Below are 22,261 nucleotides of genomic sequence, written 5' to 3'. Positions count from 1 at the left end.
CACACCAGACCCTCCGACTGACGCACGCTTATAATAATGGATTAGGAGATCTCCACATAATGCCCTTCTGGTGATGATGCAGCTGCGGGGGAAGTCTAGGACAAGGTACAAAAGGTTAGACCGCTAACAGATGGCGACTCCTCAGTAACCCATGCGAAAGAACACATCAGCCTAAATAAGGACAAAAAACTCTCTCTCTTTCTCTCTCTCTCTCTCTTTCTCTCTCTCATCCTACATGGTCCAAGCTAGTCAAGCATGTTCAGAGGCAGCACTTGCAGTTGTCACCCAGCTCTTGGCTGGAAAAATATATAAGTGGCTAGCAGGCTGTCAATATCTCACCGGCATGGTAATGGGAACACTAACATAACACTTTGTCTCAGCAGCTGATCGATTGGAAATGAGCTAACATAAGCAACATCGGCAGGGGGGCGAGTGAGCCTCACAGGCCTAAATCAGACAGACGTCTTCAATGGGGCCGGGAGAGGCTAATCTACCCCATTAAATCAGGCCAGAGACGGAAGGGAAGCCACAGCTCAGCCCATTTTCCTTTGGAATAACTCAGGGAGCGACCACAAACATTCAGCCCTGGCTTCGTTCTGCAGGAAATTAGTCATATTTTTAGGCATAGGCAAATCTATATTGGAGTGTTATAAGGGGATGGTTTGTTTTGACTGCAACTGGCAAGTCATTGTAATGAAGTTATGTTGCTGTTTTTGGAGACTGGAGATAAAATCATGTCTCCAACATTGTCAAGTTTTTATTTATTTACTTTTTAAAAATTTCAGAATATTTGCAAAAGCTTATAGTGTCACTAATCTCAGGATAAATCACAATAAAAAGAGATTTCAAAACAACTACCTCACTGTTGGCATTCAATCTTGTATGTTAAGACCAGCATCTCTTTGTTCTATCCAGATGGGCTACAAATTGACAAGCAATTAGCTTACTTGTCACAGCCTTTCAGTTCTCCACTGCAGATATGTTGCAACTCACGGAAGGTAATTGCATAGCTTCACTATCTAACACCTTACCTGATTACTGATGTTGGTTTAAATCCAACAACAAGTCTATTTGACCCTTTCGATATTACTTGGATCTTCGCTTCTTGATGGCTATCTCAAGCCATTCATCACAGTGAAATGCACCCACAATACAAATGCTCAGGTATCTGAGAGAATGAAAGAGGGTGGGGGGGAACAAAAGGAAAAGGTTTCCATTTCACCTATAGAGAAGTACTCTAATTGTCCTGATATTTCTCAGCAATTTTCAGTGTCCACACCCACCCCACAGGAAAGAAAAACTGTCAGCCAACGGTGACTCATGACAAGGAAAGAGGACGGTTTAGCCAGATGTCATCCAACTGGAGATCTTTTTGAGGATCTGGCTCTGACCCAAGGTCAGATGCCGTCTGGCCAGAAAGTAGAACAGGCAGTGGGCTACCAGAGTACACCTAATCTGAGCCGGTCAGGCACTTGATTCTGAAAAATCCTGGAGATTTGTGGAGATTTGGGGTTAAATCAAGTGATGGAGCCATTTGGAGCCGAAGCCACTGAATCGAACGCCTTCATCTGCCTCGCTCAGTTGGAACTGCAAATGAAAATGTCAAAGGGAAAGAATGAAAAGAAGACAGAAAAAAAGAAAGAAAGAAAGAAAGAAAGAAAGAAAGGGGGAAAAGAAGGTACACTGGCAGGTCCTTAGAGAGGGGCTTATTCTCAGACAAAGTGGCCAATAAAAATGGGACAATATGTCTGCGTAGTGAGCAGTGTCTCATTCTGCCATTCTCACACATGCTTTGGTGCACTCTCTGAGTCATTTTCACTTATCCTTCTTCCTCATTGTGGGCAAATGCAGTCTATATCTAAATCTAATGCCTGGGGTTCATTAAAAAATGTGCTTGAAATTTGAGTGCAGAAAAGCATTTCTGGCAAGGTGCTAACATTTTTGTTTGTTGTTTTTAAGAGAAAAAAAAAAAACTTTGACTCACAAACAAAACACAATGTAACCATGATTGTTCTTCACTACAATATAGCTAATCAAGAAATGGAACAAAATATACCTGAGAAAAAAGCTGATATATCTCTGTGGACTTTGTGCTTTCATTGCCTTATTGTGCTTCTGTTAACATTTGTGGATATTTTTGTATGTTTGTAAAGACTGTCATAGGCATTACTGGGTGTTTGAAGAGGGAATGCTGATAAAGGAATTTGCAAATACACATGACTAAAAGACAGATAAAATTTAATTCAGAAAAGTATGCTCAGTGTCGCTTTGATCACAGTTTCTGCATACAATGAAACAGAGCTGGGGGGAATTTGAAATCTTTGCAAAAAGATCATTATTTTTACTGTAACAACAAGTGAACAATCTGTGCACCTAAGAAGAATTTAAAAGTTGCTGGTAGTCAATTTAGAAGGAAAGCGAAGGAAAGAGAAAGGTTGGGAGGGGGGTAGTGGTTAGTTGGTGATTGGTGTGAATAAATGAAACTGTTAGGTAACTGCTTTTGGGAGGATAACGTGATGGGATTATTTCGAGACTGGCCACATGAGACATGCAGATTGGAGAAGGGCAAGGCAAGGCTGGCTCCAGATTGGAGGCAAAGTGAGAGAATCCGGGAGAAAGGGCAGCAGCAGCAGGAGAAGGGGAAGAGAAGATATGAGGAGGAGGAGGAGGAGCAAAAAGAAGAAGAAGCAGATAGGGGCTTTGGAGTGGTTGGGGAAAGGAGAGGATGATAAGGCTGTCACCCTCTTTGGCTGGAGATAAAACAAGGAGAGGAGAGGAGAGACAGAGAGAGAGAGAGAGAGAGAGAGAGAGAGAGACTGTCAGCACTGATCGGCACTTCCATAAAAAAAGCCCTCCACTCTTTTGTGTGTGTGGAGCAGGAAGCTAAACCCCTCGTTCATATTCACCACTTAACTCTAGCTTTCACAACTTCCTTAGCCCAGTTAGGAGCTCTTGGGGAAAGACACTGAAGAGAGAGGGAGGGATTAAAAGACACATGCCATGGTGGAAAGAGAAGGAAAACAATCTGTCCAGACTCGCTTGATTGGCCCCTGTGCCCTCCTCCAGGTGCTTTATCGTCGCTTGGGTCCCATTGGCTCTCACAGACATTTCTCCAAGACTCCTCGATGTCAGCGTGAAAGTGCTCCCTCCGCAGCACTGGGGTAAGACTAACACCACGCAGAGTGATGGGTTGAATTAATATACTTTAGCTCCGCGGGGAGTATACTGCCCTCTGTTCCCCGATGCCTTTCAGCGCCGCGGACTCAGAGGTCAGCCACTCAGTTTTTTTTTCATTTTATTTTATTTCTTTTTTCCCCCTCTTTTCACACGAACAAAAATCTATTATAAAACCTCTTTTCACACAATGTGCTATACCCACCGGAGGAGAGAGGGACTTTGCTTTAATTGTTTCTCCTAAAGCCACGATGCTGACCCAGTTATCTGCACTTCAGGACGCGGCTAACCAGGGCCTGTGGAGCTACAAAAAGGACCACTTATTGATCCCACTGAGGACTTTGGTGGGGTGTGTGTGTGTGTGTGTGCGTGTGTATGGGAGGGGGGGGGGGTTGGGGTTTGACGGGGCAATAATATTACAAACGGTTAATTTCACCCAGAGCCATATAAAGGTAGAGTTGTGACAATGGGTGTTCAAAATTCGTTACGGTCACGTGGTTCATGTAAACTTCAAAAAGTTCCCGGAAGTGATTGACAATGGATTAGAATGCATTAAATAAGCTACTGTTCAATGACACACAGAGCCACAATTTGGGGTAATTAACAGACAATAAATGCATTGATATAGGCTACAATATAACACAGTGTAGGCCTAATTATTGTGTAAACTGTGTAGTTATCCTACCATTACAACAATAGGCTATTAAATTAAATTCCAGACCGTAGCCTGCTAAATATCTGAAGTTTTTTTCTCCCTTTTACGTATGTGTAATTTAATATTAATTTCTGTACAAAACCAAGTCGGGAGATTCTTTAGAAAACGCAAAGCACCCACCCCATAAGTGTAGCCTAGGCCTATCTAAATTATCGTTATAAAAACTCAAGAGCTGTAAACAGTGTTTTTGAGACTGTGTAGCGCTAGCTACAAAAGCGCATGGAGATTTAAATTTTGCAACGAGAAACTTTAACAAGTCTAACATTAACTTGTTTTAGTTTTCTCCCCAACGTTTTCTCTGGTAGTTCTTCACTGATCTGAGATAATGAGCGAACTGTTTTCTAACATCTCTCCAGTGTAATGGTTGGCATGTTAAGTTAACCGTAGCATTACCTACACAGTAACCCCATGGTAATGCGATGCGAGTGATCATAATAACATATAAAACGTGATATAGTCCTTGATAAATAACCAGGCTATGAACTCATAAACAACAGCATTTTGTCACCGTTTGTCATTCACCGTGCTGTGAATACAGCATTAAGATGCTAGGCTAGGAGCTTGAGATTCAGACAACCTGCATGGTTGTGCTCCTGTCAGAAAATAGCAATTTGATCAGTGATCATGCATCATCAGCGCAAGCTTGGTTTGAAACTGGTTTCTGGGGATGGGGTTTACACGATCCTTCACTGGGCTAGTGCCTGCTGTGTTAATATGACCGTGCTGATGCTAGCTGCAGCTCCCTCAAATCTATAGGTTCTCATTTTATATTAGGCTAGCTTTTGCCAATGAAAATGAATGCAACATAAAAAGCTACTGCTAACTGAAGAAACGTTTACGTTACTGTAAGGAAATTATTATCATTGTATAACCATTTGTGTAAGCTGTAAGCAGAAATATTGTTGTGCTGAGTCCTAAGAACAGAGAGTTCAAGTTAAATGTTGTTGTGCTGAGTTCTAAGAACAGAGAGTACAAGTAAAGTGTGCACCAGAGAATGTCTAATAAGGGGAGAACTGCCACTCTCGGAAAACTTCCGGTTTCTGAATTGGTTGCAGTTCCTGCTGTGGTTCCACATGAGGGCGCTCGTCCACGAGTGCAGAATGCATGGAGGTCTATGGAGCTGTACCCCAGGATACAGCTCGGGATATAATTTTTTTTCAAGTAATTTGAGTATTGTATTCGAAAGGGGAGGCAAAGAAAATACACTTGGTTGAGTATTATATTTTTTAAAGTCACTTAATTGTTCTAAAAAGCCTTTTAAATGTGTCAATGACGTCATTCATTAGCACAATGCTAGCGTGTTATGTGCAACAACGACCCAACCTGTAAGAAATCAAAAGGACATAAGTACTCGTTCATTCAACTTTTGACCTATAACCCATGTTGAAGTTATACAAACTACAATCAAATCTGAGATTTGTCAACGACAATCAGGTGAAAGAGACAAATTTAGCCGTCTAGCTCCATTGACTCCCATTCATTCTGCACTCATGGCGATCGCCCCCAGTGGAACTCTGGTGGAACTGCATCCAAAATTCGGTACAATGGGACTTAATACGGAGTGGCAAGGCTCTCCGTAGACGGGCTCTGTGTGCACCCAGACAGACAGGAACTGCACCCTGTCTCTGTGTGTGTGTGGGTGAGATAAGAGTATGTCACAATAAAGTCGCTATGTCTTGCTTCCTACTTTCTGTGTGCATCTGTACAATAAAAGACACAGCTTTTGGGCTGCAGAGTCGGAGACTGATGGTGTGAGGAATTCTTCCTTACATTAGCAGGCTCTCCTCTTGGTACCAGAGTTTGTGGGCAAAGCCATACTACGTGTTGTGGTTCTTGTATCTATATGTTGGGGTTAAATTCCCAACGAACAGTTACCAACAATGTTAACAACAAACTCAGCTTCACTGCTGCAAACAAAGTTGGCTATATTAGGGGTTTGCACGGCGTGTCATCAGATTTGGACGTTGCCATATTGGAAATACTCGCCTCATTAGAAAGCATTAGGCACTGAAGTAAATCCCTAACATCGTCGAGGAAAATGGTTAATTATTGCCGTGTTGTAGGTTGTACCAATAGGTCAGACTGAGAAAACCAGTGGTGTATAGGTATCAACTTCCAAAAGTTATTAGAAAACCAGGGAGAAAGGAGAATAATGCCAGAAGTTATCAGAGGAAGGGGGGCGCTTGTGGTTGAACTTGGTACTTCGTCTCCCTCACCCAACTCATATGGATCTGCGCTGCCCATAAACTGTAATTTCTCGAAACATCGCGCATTTTCTTGTGGTCCAAGTCCTGCCCTATATGCCTTTGCATCTTAGACACATTTTGATGAGCTTTTCTGTTGTTTAGACATGGCTACAATCACGTAAGATATCCAAAGTGCATAATATCCCATAGTACTTCATTCACTGAGTACCGCCAATATGGCAGCGCGTGCTGGGTTACCATGGTTACCGGCCAGAACGTGACGTCCGTGCAAACCCCTAATGCTTCGCCATAACGAACCAGCTAGCCTTGTGATAACAAAATCTTTACCTTTTGTTTAGTCAACTGAAAGTTATCCACATATCAAATGATTAAATACACAGTTATGGAGGAATTGTTTTGGGGAAGCAGTTGCACTATCCCACTTTTGCTGCCTTTAAGCCACTTAAATCCATAGGCTAGACGCTGCATTGGCTGCTGGAAACGAGAAATGCGGCCACCATCTTGGACCGGTCATACTCCTCGTTGCGTTGCAGCAGAAGACACAAGATGCCAGCCCTGTGCAGCATGTTCCTGCTCAAATCGGCGGACCATCGCAAACAGGCTTCGGGGGATTTACTTTTCACAAGTAAGATTTAACATTACCGTACTATTGGTTGTATTTTGTGAATAGAATATTACCAGAGAGTTGAGAAGGAGCAAGGATCTTTGATATTACTGTATGAAAATCGTAGCCAGCTATCTAGCTAGGCTATGTTTACTCGGTGTTCACCCGGCTATGAATTCCATAACACTGACTTACCCAGACAGCATTTAACCTCCTAACTTCCGTATCCATCCAACCTTCGGTCGTCAAATGTCTATGGGAAATAACATGGCGTTTTGAAAGATCGTACCTGTCAAACTGTAGGTGACAAAGTAGAAAAAGCTGCTGGGCAGATTGGCCTACACCAGGGGTCTCCAACCTTTTTGGGAATGAGGGCTACCTGAAGACCCGAAATCATATGGAGGGCTACTCATTTGAAACAAACATACCCTCACCCCTTTTTTGCGAGGGTAATCCTCCTAAAATAATAGGCCTATGAGATTTGTACTTTTAAATTATCAATATTGTGTAGGCCTATGCAACACTACCAACATTTTTGTTCAGTTTGTTCATTTCAAAGTTTGCATGGGAAATCTAATCTATTTTTTTTTTTAAACAAAAAAAACAATCGTTTTGTGCAATTAATAATTTGGGTTAAAATTTGTACCCAATTTATACCCACCCACCATTATGAATTCAGGGGTTGTTTAAGTTCTGATTTCAGTGGACAATTCAGTTTTAACATTTTAATAGTAATCGCCCACACCACCCTGACATATGAAAACTCCTTTTAAAGTTATTGCACACCTGAAATCTCTCCATGATCTGACAAAAAAGGTAATGCACAGTCCTGCTCAGTCATGCATGCCACAACATTTTCAGCGCTATTATACGGCAGTAGCCTACGGAGGAGAAAAGGCCTGTGAGCTAAAGCAATTGTTTTTCAGTTCTTGAACAATCATGCAAGAACCGTATTTGACGAGCATGGAATGGCCACAGAACTTTTGCAAAGATATGCTTCCATTGGCTACACCAGACGAGCTAGTTTTTCCCCCTTTACTGTCTATGTGTGCGAGCAGCGTGTATGCGCTCCGCTTCTGTTGTTGTTTAAAGACTGAATAGGAAACGGATTTGGAACCAAAGGCTAAAATTTAACGCAGCTACAATTTGTAAGATATCACCAATATCAATTTAATGTTACAGATGTATGGCTACATACATTCTTAAAATGGTTTTGGTCTAGACTTAAATATCGATTGAAAAATTCACAATAGAGCGTGTTTTTAGAGCGTGATCTGCAGGCGACCTGTTGGCTATTTTTAGAAGGTGCGCTGGGGGCGCCTCATAGCCGTCCCGCGGGCACCGTGTTGGAGACCACTGGCCTACACACTTCTCCCATCTAGTTTCCACTGGATTTTTTTTATTTTCGGTGCCGTTTAAGTAGTATAGTCTATAGTATACTACTTAAACGGCACCGACAATCAAAAAATCCAGTGGAAACTAGATGGCAGAAGTGTGTAGGCCAATCTGCCCACCAGCTTTTTCTACTTCGCTACCTACAGATGTTTTACCGGTATGATATTTCGAAACGCCATGTTATTTCCCATAGACAATCGACGCCCGGAAGTTGGATGGATACGGAAGTTACGGAGGCGGGACTTATTCTGGAGAGGTCTATGGGACCTATCTTTCAAAAAAATTTGAACGGCAGTCTATGGCGAAAAATAAATTATTTTCTGGTCCCGGTTGACTTGTGCCTTGAATTACCCATATGATGTTTGTCAATTTTAAAGACAATTTTTCATGTAAAGACATTTGCAGTTTGTTTCGTAACTATTGAATTACAACATTGTGAAAGATCGTAATTCCAACGACTACAACCCATCAGTCGCGCTAGTGACGTTAGCTCATTCACAGCCACACTAGATAGGGAGGGAAAGTAATCTCATTGCCATCTAGTGGTTGCGTTCCTAGAGTTTAGCGGAGTGGATGGGATTTTTAGAAAAAATATATCTCGGTGCACATTGGGATCTTAATTTAATGCCTTCCATATGGGTAAAGTCACGTGACTTCTTTTGTAGATCGTTTATGAAACAAAAGAAGCAATTTCGATTTTTTAAAATAAGGCAAAATAGGGTCTGACATTTTCACAGTTAGAAGATTATTACTGTATAGACACTGAAAAATATTTTTGGTGGATAACATCTCTGATTTGGCTTCACAATATTTTTTTTAAAAATAGGTCTATAGACTTAACATTGGAGCTGCTCTTCGATAGGAACGCAACCACTTGGGGAGCTGGTTTTCACTTTCCCTCCCTATAGAGTCCCGCAACTCTACCTTTATATGGCTCTGATTTCACCTATAATGAGGTTGCTATAGCAATGGACTCCCTGCTGAAAGAGAACTTGAATGAAAGGAGTTGAAAATCATTTTGTATGTCTTTTTGTTATACTTTGAGTTTCAGATTCTTCCCTGTCATATCATTTGGATAAATCAGGTTATAAAAGCAACGTGAAATGGGCTATTTTGTGTTTCAAGCCTCTATTGTATGCAGACTGAAAAATACTGCTTTCACTATTTAATCGCCACAAGAGGCCCCCAAGTCTTTTAGCTACCGAGTATTATACTGCTTATACAACTTGTTCTTCCCTGCTGCTAGGTCTTTGGAAATGTGATTCTGGACCCAGCGTGAGCTTTCAAAAATCCTTCTCTAAAATCAACTAATGCTCACAGAATTGCCCCCTTCCCAAGCCCACGCAAATCTTTCCAGTTGAAGGGCAAATTCACACTTCCAGGGGACACTTCTGTCATAAACAATTAACGAGTTTGAGCCATACATACACCTTGTTCAACAACTGCAAATTATAATCACTGTCATTAGTGTTAAAAAACTGTGTATTGGTGCCCTTGAACCTGTTCAACACAGGAATTGACAAAAAGTGGTGTTTTGTTGCTGTTGTTTTTGTTTGTTTGCTTTCCTCAAACAAACTCACTGTCAGATAACACTGTGATCTTTTTCTGGTCATGGAGGGAGGAAGAGTCCCCATCACCCCAGGGCTACAACCACAATGAGAACACAACAGAGAATGACTGTCCTTAACTGAATACCACAGGCACCTCTATAGGTCGTAATCCAATCTCTTAACCTCGGAGGCATTTGGAAATTCGACAAATGGCGACAAACCATTTTAAGAGCTCAAGTGAGCGGGAGAGAGGAAATATTTGTACAATATAGCCACCCGCTGACGGCTCGTCCGTGAGGAACAAAATGATCCATCCCAGGAGAAATGCAATTTGGCAAAAAAGCGCACTACATCCAAAGGAGCTGGCAAGGCATCTGGCATCCTGTGGGTTGAGTTATTTTTCTCTGCAATGCCTTAGTTGGGTCCCCTGCACTTATCTCTAGCTAGAATTCCCTGGCTGTTCTCTCTCTCTCTCTCTCTCTCCCTCTCCTGCTCTTTCCAGAGGGAACCCACTTTGTTGTATTTATGCAGGGGCTACAACTAAGTCGCCGCTGGCATGGAAATCTCATTCCCCCTTCTAATGCAAATGTCACAGTGAGCCTCTGATCCAGTCCTAATCGCTAAGTAATCACTTTCATGTTTGATCATTCGGTGATAGCAAAATGGATTTAGAAAATCTGCAGAGGGACTACTTTGGGGACTGCCAGTTGTCCTGAAGTTAAGAGAGCTTTTTGGTACACTGTGGGGAAGGGTGAGAGAACCATGCAGGCTGGGTCTGACATGAGAAAGCTACAAATAAAAAAAGCCCCCAGTTCAGTTGAGAGCATACTCTGTGATGGATGAGCGTGTGTGCAGTCTTATGTACTGCACTGAGGGAAATGCATCAGTAGGGCAACTTGCTGGGCTGTCGGAAAGACAGTCAGATTGTTTTGTGCATGCAATTCAACAAGTAGTGATGAAGTAAAATCACATATTGTGATTTAAAACTGTGTCAAACATCTGTATATTAAATAGTTTAGATTAAAAATAGATATTTCATTCATCAGAATCAGTCTTGAAAAAATATACAGTAGGCCTATACATGTATATAAAAAGTCATAGGTTTAAATGATAATTCAACATCAACATCAATTTAACTGCAAAACATTTTCATACACAGATTTGACTGCTTTTAAAAAAATGGCAGTACGTTATTCCAAATCTATTTGGTCTAACCTTCTCTGAGCAACTGGGAGACTCATTTGTTATATGCCAGCATGTATGAGTTTTCCAGTCTTTTGAAATGACAGTGCATTATCTGTCCTGCTGATGTCCTTAAAAGTAAAGGTGAAAGAGCAGTGATCCCTGTCCATTTATCTTCACTTCACCTTTACAGCAGTGCACACACACACGCACACACACACACACACACACACATATGGAGAACAAGAGAAACACACACAAACACAGACACACACACACACACACACACACAGTATGGAGAACAAGAGAAACACACACACACACACACACACACAGAGAGACACATACGCAGACGCACATGCACATGCACACGCACACACACACGCACACACACACACACACACAAACAGAGAGAAGACACACACACCTTTCTCTCAGATCCCCCTTTTCCCTCCCTGTTTTTCATCTTTGTCTCCCTCCATCGCTCTCTCTCTCTCTCTCTCTCTCTCTCTCTCTCTCTCTCTTTCTCTCTCTCTGACACACACACACACACACAAATTCAAACACATGCAGACAGCAGACACACACAGACATGACTAGCACATCCACCGTCTGAACTCTAACAGATAGGTCTTCAAACGCGACTGCAGTCATCTGACTGACCTCGCTTCTGCATGCCGTGCCAGTCCCCAGAGAGCGGCCACACTTCACATGTCCACTCAAGCATACTGGACATCCACCTGTAGGACGAAGTTACACAACACCATGCACACGGCTACGCTACAGCGCAGCATCCTCGATCAGTTGGCTTATCCACTTTGCCCTTGGACCAGAAATAATTTTTAGTAAACTGCCACTGATTAGAAATGAGCTCAATACTCAAGAGTTTCAGAGTGCTTGCATCCAAGTTTTTTTTTTTTTTTTTTTTACAGGAAGTTCAGAGAAACAGGCGGCATTCGTAATAAGACTTGTGCAGAAAAGGCCTTGAAAGAGACTAATTAGAAAATCCCAAAGGACAATTAGGATTGAGAATTTTGTATGTCTAAAACATAGATAACACAATCCTACCCCAATCTCACTAATGGTGATTTTTTTTTTTCCGAGCCACCCAGTTCAATCTTGGAACAAAGCTAAACTTCAATTGTTCTGCAGTTTGGCAATAAGCAAAACAAAATCAGCGGAGTCCCACGGAGCAATGGCCTGATTATGGTTATGGTAGGACAATACTGCGTCGCTACGAGATGAGTGAGAAACAAAAATGCTCAATCGAGTGCAAATATCGGTGGCTATCAAACAATTACTCGGACCATTAAATGAGGACCCATCATTAGTGCCGTGTTATTGCTCACACAGCTCTTTTGGGTGCGTTCTGCAATAGAGGCAGACTAGCTGCTGTATACTGTCTGTAACTGCATATGAGGTGGTAGTGGTGGTGAACAGAGAAGGTGAATTCTGGCTATAAAATATATTTGTTTTATATATCTAGAATACCTACATGAATCTGTACTGTATGCCTCTGTCTATTTGAGCGGTCAATCAATCAATCAATCAATCAATCAATCAATCAATCAACAAATCAACCAGTCAACATATTTACTGCCATTTATAATATCAAGGGAGGTATTTTTACTTAGTCTTTTCTTGCCATATAGCAGTCATTATTCTATACTTGTACTCTTAATTTTGAAGGTGTCCACTGAATAAAACTATGGGGTCAGGTCAGTGTCAGTGTTATCACCTCCTTGTTCATCATCCTCTCACTCACTTTCAGTGTGATTCAGGACTAGCCCTGCTTGTTTTAGCCACCATGCATGAAGCATGTGGAGGGGACACAAGCGTGAGTGAGAGATTCTTCCACGACGAGACACCGGCACAGATGGGGGCTGAGAGCGGCGGGAAGCAAGACACACAGAGAAGCCCCACAGGGGAGTGCTGTGTGTACACAGGAGCGAGCGAACGAGCGAGCGAACGAACGAACGAACCGGCGAACGAACGCCATGCTCGCCTTCTGCCGGTACCTACACTCCCGTTGCCTCGGCAACTGAGCAGAGGCGGAGCTGTTAAAAAAAGACAGAGAGAAGGGGGGGTAAGAAAGAGGGAGAGAGAGAGAGACAGAGAGAAAAGAAGCTGAGGAAATTCTGAGGATTGTGATGCACAGCAGTGGCAGAGCATGCCTGCATACCTCCCTCTACCATCCTCTCAAACCTCCCTCTATCTCTCTCTTCCTCCTCCTCCTCTCCTTCCCTCTTTCTCTCTCTCTCTCTCCCTCTCTGTCCCTTTTTCCCTTTATCGCTCTCCTTCCTTCCCTCTATCCACTGAGAAAAAAACAGGATTAGTATCCATAGGACTTCTGGGTCAAGAGCTGCTCTCCTCCCCATGCTGCGGTGACACAGCAGCCAGCCAACCGTCTGACTCACTGCTCCGGAAAAAAAAAAACCACACACACACACTATGCAGCAGCGTTCCAAAAAACGGTCCTAACGGCTCTAATCTGGACGAAAACACACACACACACACACATACACACACACACACACACACACACACACACACACACTTTATCCAAACCTCTCTCTCTCTCTCTCTCCACAGTGCTATCAGAAAGTGGCACATTATCTTGCCAACACAACTTTATTTGCATAGTGTGATCATGTCCCTAAGTGTCAATAGCTATAATGGGATTTGTCAGGTTGTGGACAAGCTAAGCCTGAGCAACATCCCAAATGTGTGCATATGTGTGTGTGTGTGTGTGAGTGTGTGTGTGTGTGTGTGTGTGTGTGTGTGTGTGTGTCTGTCTGTGTGTGTGTGTGTGTGTGTGTGTGTGTGTGTCTTTGTGTGTGTAAGCATGTGTACGGAATGGAAGACAGCTCCTAAGTGTAGGCAGCGTTTCTGGAAGACCAATAATCGTTCTAGGTTGGCTCTGACAAAATTGCTTTGGAAGGTTTAAGAGATTTAGGAGGCCAACAATTCATTCCCCGTGACCACCAATGTGCACATAGCACTGTATGTACAATAACGCATTCAGTCAAGAAAAAAAGAAAACAGTGTGCTGTGTTCAACGTTTGTAGGTGAACAAACAATCCCGGAAATGATACCATGTTTACCTGGCTTATGAGTCCCTGGCATGGAAACAAACAAAGCCTTTCATGCTGTAGTGAAGACAATTGGTGGAGAGGTGGATGCAAATTCTAGATGTTTTACACTGTAAACAAGATAGCAGAAAAAAATAAACACCTCTACCATAACAACTTTTGGACCTTGACTAAGAGTTTTGCTCTCCTCATTATTTTGTTTTTACGAGTCATTGAGTTAGACTCCTAACACTACTGCATGTCCATAGAAACTTATTAAGATACATTTATGAGGCCCCAACCGTGGCGCGACTGGCTGGGGCATCTGCACTGTACGCCGGCAACTCGGGTTCGATTCCCGCCTCATGGTTCTTTCCGGATCCCACCCCCAACTCTCCCTCCCACTCGCTTCCTGTCATTCTCCACTGTCCTGTTTCATTAAAGGCATAAAAAAGCCCCAAAAAATATACTTAAAAAAAGATAAATTTATGGAACAAAGGCAAATTGTAGTTAAAAGAGAAAATTGATTTTCCAGTGAATCGCTGATGAGATGACAGCACAGTGGGAGGGAACATACCAAGGTCTTCAATCTGTCTGAAACGCTTGACACACCAATTCAACCTTCATTTCAATATCTGAGTTCCTTTAGAAGCTAGCTGTCTTTCATCTGGTATTACCATCAGTGAATGAGAAATCCTTCAGCTGGCGATGTTTGGGACCGACTCGTCCAAGGCAAAGCTTGACAAGATCAAATGTGTTTTTTAATTCACGCTTGACACGTCTTACACAATTAGCGCAGTTGCTGATAACTCGTGACCCAGCGTCTCATGGATATTGTTCTGGTCATGAACTTTCATACACGTGACTTCAAGATATTTATCAGCAATGTTAAAGCAGTGTTGTCCACAGAACAATTAATCAAAATTGATTATATGTAAATCAAAAAGCCCATATTAACATACAGTATCTGAATGAAATGGAAACAAGCTACTTCAGTGTCTAAGAGAAAGGCCTGGTTTCAAAAGTCTGTAACGGAGATCCAAAGGCACGGCACAAATATTTGAAAATAACATGAATGCACTTCGACTGTAAAAGAACACAAAGAAATCTGGCGGAAAACTGAAGTCCATTCCCCCCTCAGTCACTAGCCGAATTCAGGATATGTCTCTTGTTCTTCTTCCACAACAGTGCCTCCTCTTACACGGCACTGTGAAAGGTACTTAGACAGGGTGAACAAGAGCACTTCCTCCTGACTTTACCCCTGGACATCAAAGCACTTCCCCTTGTGATGAGAGCAATAATGTACCAGAGCGTTCAAGCCACATATGTTCCAAAGTCGGGTCAACGGCAAATTGGCCGCTCCCTGGGAAGAAAAAAAAGATGGGTTGGAGGATGGGATGAGGATGGGGGTTGGGGGGGGGGGGGGGGTGCAGGCCGGCATGGTTGGTTGAGCTCAGCTGGCTCTGGCGGAGAGCAGGAGGGTGGATGTCACCTGAGAGGGCTGTCAGTGAGAGCTGGGTGGCTCCGGTAATGAGTTGTTTGGGGTGTGTGTGTGTGGGGGGGGGGGGTTAACCGGCGGAGATTAAAGCCGATGCGCACCCGCGCTCAACAGGCAGCCAGGTGGAACTCTACAACCCACCACCCCACCCCCATCCGCAAGCCGTCACGGCGACGCACTGGGCAGCCGCAGGGGGACGGCACTGGGGATAGCTCTTCATTAGAATGACATAATCAGAACAAGCACAGCGTGAGGTGAACTGCCAGCCATCGCACTGAGGAGCAGTCTCCGGTGGGCCCTTCCTCCGTCCCCACAATGCAGCCGCCAACATAATACATGATGTCTTCAAAGCGATAAGAGATTCACTCTCTATCTCTCTCTCTCTCTCTCTCCCTCTCTCGGTTATTTATAGGCCACCAGAAAGGCATTTTAACGTGGCGCATGGCAGCTTGATGGAATTACAGTACACAGCCAGGATGCCTAATCCATGGCCCAGCAAGGGAGGCCTCTGAGCACAGTGCATAGAATAAATGCATTTATGAAGTCCTGGGAGTAATATTGTTTACACTTTGGATGATTTTATGTTTGCTTTGCCAGGCATTTGCAGACCTCCTTGATGCGCTGGATAAATGGCTCTGATAATGGAGTCACTATCTCTCTTTCTCTCTCTCTCTCTCCCTCTCTCTCTCCCTACATTTTAAACATGGGCTAATATGGCCTCAAACTATTAGTCTTAGTGATACAATTAACCCCAGGAAATGTCTTCAGTTGTGGTTTCAATAATGGACCCATTTTAGTGCCTGCTTGCAAAATGGGTATATTCTACACAGTTATGAGAATGCCAGCATCGTCACCTCCATGTTTCATTGAAACATGCAAATAAGGAGGGGCTTTTAGCATAAATAAACAAGATTCAAGTAATCAAGATTATCATATATCAACCAAGCCTTAGAGATAAGCCATGCAATGCATTACATCCTTAACCGTTTCATGACCTCAACATGTATAAAAGAGGTAATTTCACAGATCTCATAACACAATAAAATGTCTGAACATAATTTCATTAACTGGCTTCAATAGGAGTAAAAACTATTATATGACTCTCAGAACTTTTGAGAGTCTTATTCCTCCACTAAAGAGATTCTTGCTTTAATTAAAATAAAATAAAAATGACGGAAGCTCTCTACCTTGTCAACGAGAGATGTTAAATTGGAAAGAAAAACAACGTTGAGAAAAGTCAAGCACTGCTTCAGCCTCTTTTGTCTCCATTTTAGGGCCAATAGCTGCTCTGTGCCGCGGGCTTGAGAGTACTTCTGTGGCAATCTCCATCATCTTGAGTGGCTACACCGAGGCCTAAGCTGTGCTGAGGATGTGCTTAGAGAAGCAGCATTGTGCGCCCTGGTGTGCATTACCAAATCCTCAAACAGAATCTGTCAAGATAAAGGTACGTCCGTAATGAACAACCCATGGCTGCGATCTTTCATTCACAAAGCCTCCGTCTCGTCTGCTTGGCCTCGATTAGATACAGCGATTCCCAAGGTGGATATCAACCCCGGTTACGTTGGAGCAATGGGGGACGGAGTAAAAACGAGAAGTCGGCAGTTTAGTCAAATAAAAGGCCAAGATTAAAGAAAACGTTGACTGCCAAGCGTGGATAATTGATTTATAATGTATAAGCGACTGTAAGGAGGAGAGGTCCAGGGAGAAACGGGGGCCCTGTACTTATTACTAGCTCTGGGTTTTTTGTTCGGCCGCCAGTACTTGATAGCCGATGGCTGTACTCTTTGTGGGCTTGATCTACACTAAATGCTGTCAATAGCCAATAGGTTTGGTAATAAGAGCTGTGAGAGCGTCCACTCATTCCAGATTCATCATTAAGGCAGAGCCAGAACAGTACTCATTGATGCTTACTCTTTGCAGGAAAAATCTCTTTTAGTGGGGGTAAACTGGCTTTCAGAGTCCTGTGATCATATTCAACACGTCCAATATTCCACTTAACATATTTTGGTTTGTTTGTTTGAAATCACATTCACAGGATCATTTGAATAGACCAGAGATGGCAAAAGTACTCACTTCCCGTACTCAAGTAGAAGTACAAATACTTGTGTTAAAAAATACTCTGGTAAAAGTAGAAGTATTGATTAACTTATTTACTCAAGTAAAAGTCACAAAGTACAGGCTTGGAAATTTACTTAAAGTATAAAAGTAAAAGTAGTCCATAGTCCAACCATTTTTTATGCAACAGTACCTGGACCATACAAATGTTACTAGAGTGCAAGAGTGCCAGTCTCTCTTTTTAAATCTTCCCATAACCTGTTGGGCCATTTCTAGGCTTCCCCCCCCAACATTGCACTGCCTACTTCAGAGGGCAGTGTGTTCTTTTGGCCTACCATCAAATGCTGGACATCTTTAGAAGGCCAAGATCCTGTAGTTTCTTAGAAAGCAATGGCACAGAGTTACAGAGCCTAGAATATTGTTTTTTCTTTCTGCCGGATAACAAGCTTCTCTGAAATGACCACATTTCAGCCTTGTAGGTCACTTGATATGATTTTAGAAACACAACTGAGCCCTAGCACCAGGTCTTGCGAAGCTGTGTGCAAAAGTAGATCAATATAGAATGAAAAATTAGAACTTTAGACCATTATTTGCCAAGGTATGCTTATGCGTTTTGTAATGCCCTGGAAACTACCCCAAAATGCATACTGACAATAAAAGTATGCATTTCTGAGGTTTCTTGTAGACTATTTGGATTGTATGGCAGGTTCTGATATAGAATGACTAAACAAAATGGAATAATTACACAAAAGTCTCCATCTTTGCATTTTCTTTGTTGGCTTCATGGGTGTGTATAAGATGGACTATATATCTGCACAACTAATATTGGATAAAACAACACAAATATTTAATTCCTATGGATTCCTGTGAATATTTCAAGACCAGGAATGTAGTGGTAAAATAAGAGGTGGGTAAACTATGAATTCTGTGATCATGGTTCATGGCATGGCATCAAGGTGGACTGCGCCATGTGGTATCAGATTTTTAGAAAAGGCATTTAGAACATGTTTGATGATGGTGGAGGTTATTGTCCAATGTTTATAACAATACAAGTGGCAATAAATGGTTCATAGAGTGTTGATGAGTGTACATATTGTTATTGTGGATAATACAGTGTGATTTTTAAATGTTAACAGTTGTAATTGGTGAATAAACTCTTTTGAGAGGTGGGTAAACTCGTTTAGCCTCCACTACATCCCTGTTCAAGACCCAATGCTGCATACTTATTGCTAAGGATATAGGCTACACTGCAGCTAGAAGTTAGGGAAGCACCAAAGGCGAGGAGAGGAGGAGGGCATTTTGGACTAAATTTAATTGAGACATACTACTACGTGCTAACGTTAACGTTACTGCCATCAAGCTGCAATGATTTGCCACGAATGAATGCCGCCCAAATCTGTCGAGTCATCTTGAAGTGGTACGTAAAGTGCAACATAGGCTATATTCCCATCCGCTATTGATGACGTGAAAAATAATAATGGTAACTCCACTGAAATTGTTTAAAACTAAAGTAACGAGCCAGTTTTGTAAAATGTAAGGAGTAAAAAGTACTGATTTTCGTGTTAAAATGTAAGGAGTAAAAGTAAAAAGTCGCCTCAAAAATAAATAGTAAAGTAAAGTAAAAATATCTGACAAATCTACTTAAGTACAGTAACAAAGTATTTGTACTTCATTACTTCCCATCTCTGGAATAGACAGATACACAGACTGTGTATGAGGAATACTGGAATGAACGACCTGCCAGTGAGCTTTTCAAACAATCCATATGGGCTAAAATAAACACCTCAGTTTTCCCAAACCCAAAGCACTTTGTCATTCCAACAGTTGCTCTAAATTCAGACACTTTGGCCGGAGTAGGAACAACGTCCACTGTAAAAGCTCTGCTTTTTCAAACCCTGAAACTGAAGGCTTGTGTAATGCATTCAGTGCAGACTTATTGAAATACAGTATATCAGTCGCACCTAATTTGTTAAAAGGCTTACACGGAATGCTAATAGCACCTCGTTGCACTTGAAGAAAGCAGTGCTCAGTCAGGCGGAACAGGGCAAAGTCTGGCAATAACAAACAGTTTCTTCAGATTCCAATCCTGATTCTATGAAACTGTCGGAGTCTTCAGCATGATGTATGGTTCAGTAGCTAATATGTAAAGTGCTATTAATCTCCCTTTGTCTTGTCTCAAAAGGTCAGCATTTGCAAAGAGGGTACTGTGGAGACTGTGAATTTCATGAAGTGCAAAGGATGCAAGGTTGAATCAAAGACACACTTATTAGAGAGCAAATATAATGCCAGTTATCAGCCTTCATTATTCCGTTTGAAATTAAAACCCGTCTCCGTCAAACAGTGTGCAGTGTGGAGCGAGTGGAGGAATCCGCACCCAGCGCACAGTCATTTTAATATCAGTCCTTATTAGCACAAGTGTTATTGAGGTGCCGCTAATTCAAAAGTAACTCTATGTCAGCCCTCTCCTGGCGAGTATTGCTTTGGCTCATGAGCCGCGTCAGAGGTTTAATCAAATGACTCAAAGTGGGGCTACAGACCGACCGCCATTACATCCCCTTCCCCATCTTCCCCCATCCCCCTTCTCTCAAAAGGACTCTTATCCGTGGTAACAGAAACGCAGCGGCCAGTCCCCAGACCACAATTATCGTGCTGCAGTTGTTACGCCGGCCTCAGTGTCTCAGAGCTGCTGTTGTCTTCGCACAATTAGACGCAGCATCTGGACAGTGGGCCAGTCCAGAAGTGGAGGCTCCGCAACGGTGAGAGCAACAGCCGCAGCAGCAGCGGCAGCCCTGATAACATGTCTGAAAGGGGAAGACTTGGAGAGAGTGTGTGTGTGTGTGTGTGTGTGTGTGTGTGTGTGTGTGTGTGCATGTGTGTGTGTGCGTGTGTGTGTGTGTGTACAGACAAAATGTGGCTGGTTTTAATTGTCGGCAGCCCGCTGTACCGGGTAACGCACATGCCCGCTGGGGCTCCGGCAATCGTAAAGAGGCCAGCTGCGAGACATTAGGGCCGCAGCTACGGCCAGTTGATTGGGACAAAAAGCTCCCAACACCACAGTGGCCTTGCCTGCACCTGCAGTGCTGTTAAATAATAATAGCTGAACTAAACACAGAAGGGACATTTTAGCTTTCGCCCTCTGCCCCCATACCCACACAAACAAAGTGCATGTTGATGATGGCGGGTCATTGAGGAGCTACTGGAACAGCACAGAGGAGACTTGTAATCATAAGTAGACACCACAGGTATGCATGTTTGGCGGTTGAGAGAGAGAAAGAGAGAGAATGAGAGAGAGAAAGAGAGAGAATGAGAGAGAGAGAGAGAGAGAGGGGTGAGCCGCACTGACACTGCAAAATGAACACCACGCACAGCAGAAGGCGTGAAAAATATCTGCCCGTCTGGTCTGAGATACAACCAAACCACACATGCACAAAGCATACTAACTGCCAGACAGAGAAAAAAAGAACAGATTAATTTGAAAAAAAGAACAGATTAATAATTAAAGACAGTGAGGAAAGAGAAAGGAAGAGAGAGAGAGAGATCTGTGCTGATCACTTACCCGGTACCAGACAATCTCTCGCAGTCTCCCATCAGTTTTAAAGTTGCACTTCAGCGTCACCGTCTCCCCGACAACAACAGGTGGCAGAGGTTCAATGGTTACAGTCAAATATCCTGTTGGGCAGAGCACCACATTAATACAACATTATCTCTAACTGAAAACTAATTACACATCCGAGTGATAACAACAACATACACGTCTTTCTATTATGTATTTCCTCTAACACGACCTCACCGCCATCATGTAATTATAATCAATTATGGTATAAATTATTTCAAAATGGTAGCAGGAGAGTTACTGCAGCTCCACATTTAAATGTGAACTACTTCAAAGATGAAACAGGAATTAGTGGTGAGTTTAGCGGTTTATACGAGCTGCATTAATACGGCGAAAATGTTTCCCTTCGCCGTCTATGCGATGTTAAAGCACAGGTGTTAAGCCCAGAGGGCAAGAATTGACAGCACAGAGCTGTACAACTGAGACGTGAGCACATTTTTAACACACAGATCACATCCTTTGAACTGTACACATAGTGGAGGAGAAAACAAGGCAAAAAAAAAACACACCTCTCCTGCTGCAAATATGATGCAAGTTTTACCACCATATTTCACAGCTTTTATTTATCACCAATATGATTTGTTGTTTTGTATAAACTCCTATAATGTCCTTTAAACTAGCCAATAAACTTTGACAAAAAATTGTGTTCTGTGCTGTGATGTGCATCGCACCATTGCCCCTCAATTTTTGGAAGCCATCCTTTGCAGTGTATTAGTTACTCTTAAACCTTGGACAGTTTGCCATCTGTTCTGTGTTCTGCTCTGCAAAATCCGCTTACTCCAAGCATCAGTGCCATTCCAATGGTTGCTTGAGCAAATGGCCATTACACAATCATAACAATTACGTCCAATGACTCGACGCCCGGGCTCTGCTAGGCCTCATCCTCATGAGCCTGGATCGACAGAATAACTCTGACATTCACTTTGTTCAGTGACCGAACATTTGGTCATTCATGCCTCTCTTCTTGAGTACACATAAAGTTGACATATACAGTATATTTGTTGTATTTGTTATATTTGTTGTGTGTGCATGTGTGTGTGTGTGTGTGTGTGTGTGTGTGTATCTGTGTTTGTAAAAGCTTGCATGTGTGTGTCTGTCTGTTTATGTGACAATGCATTTGGCAAGCCTCTCTGTATTGCTGTCTTACAAAGTTAATGACTATAATTACAAGGGTTGATCAAATTTCCTGCATGCTGA

At 42.6% G+C, this 22,261-nt stretch overlaps 1 protein-coding gene across 1 annotated transcript in view; it reads right to left on the bottom strand.

Annotated features, from left to right (window-relative positions):
• Positions 1-22,261, bottom strand: part of igsf21a (immunoglobin superfamily, member 21a) — a 202,323-nt gene that overhangs the window by 107,903 nt on the left and 72,159 nt on the right. Inside the window, exon 2 of the mRNA XM_076268707.1 lies at positions 21,008-21,120. Coding sequence (XP_076124822.1) covers positions 21,008-21,120 — 113 coding nt within the window. The remainder of the gene's footprint in view (positions 1-21,007; positions 21,121-22,261) is intronic.

This window comes from Alosa pseudoharengus, unplaced genomic scaffold (assembly GCF_046254945.1).
Source record: "Alosa pseudoharengus isolate Yale_2024_CS ecotype anadromous, Long Island Sound unplaced genomic scaffold, YU_APseudo_1.1 YU_APseudo_1.1_scf_5, whole genome shotgun sequence".
Classification (NCBI taxonomy): Eukaryota; Metazoa; Chordata; class Actinopteri; order Clupeiformes; family Clupeidae; genus Alosa; species Alosa pseudoharengus.
Note: the sequence above shows the minus strand (reverse complement) of the source record. Positions and strands in the feature narration are given on the sequence as shown.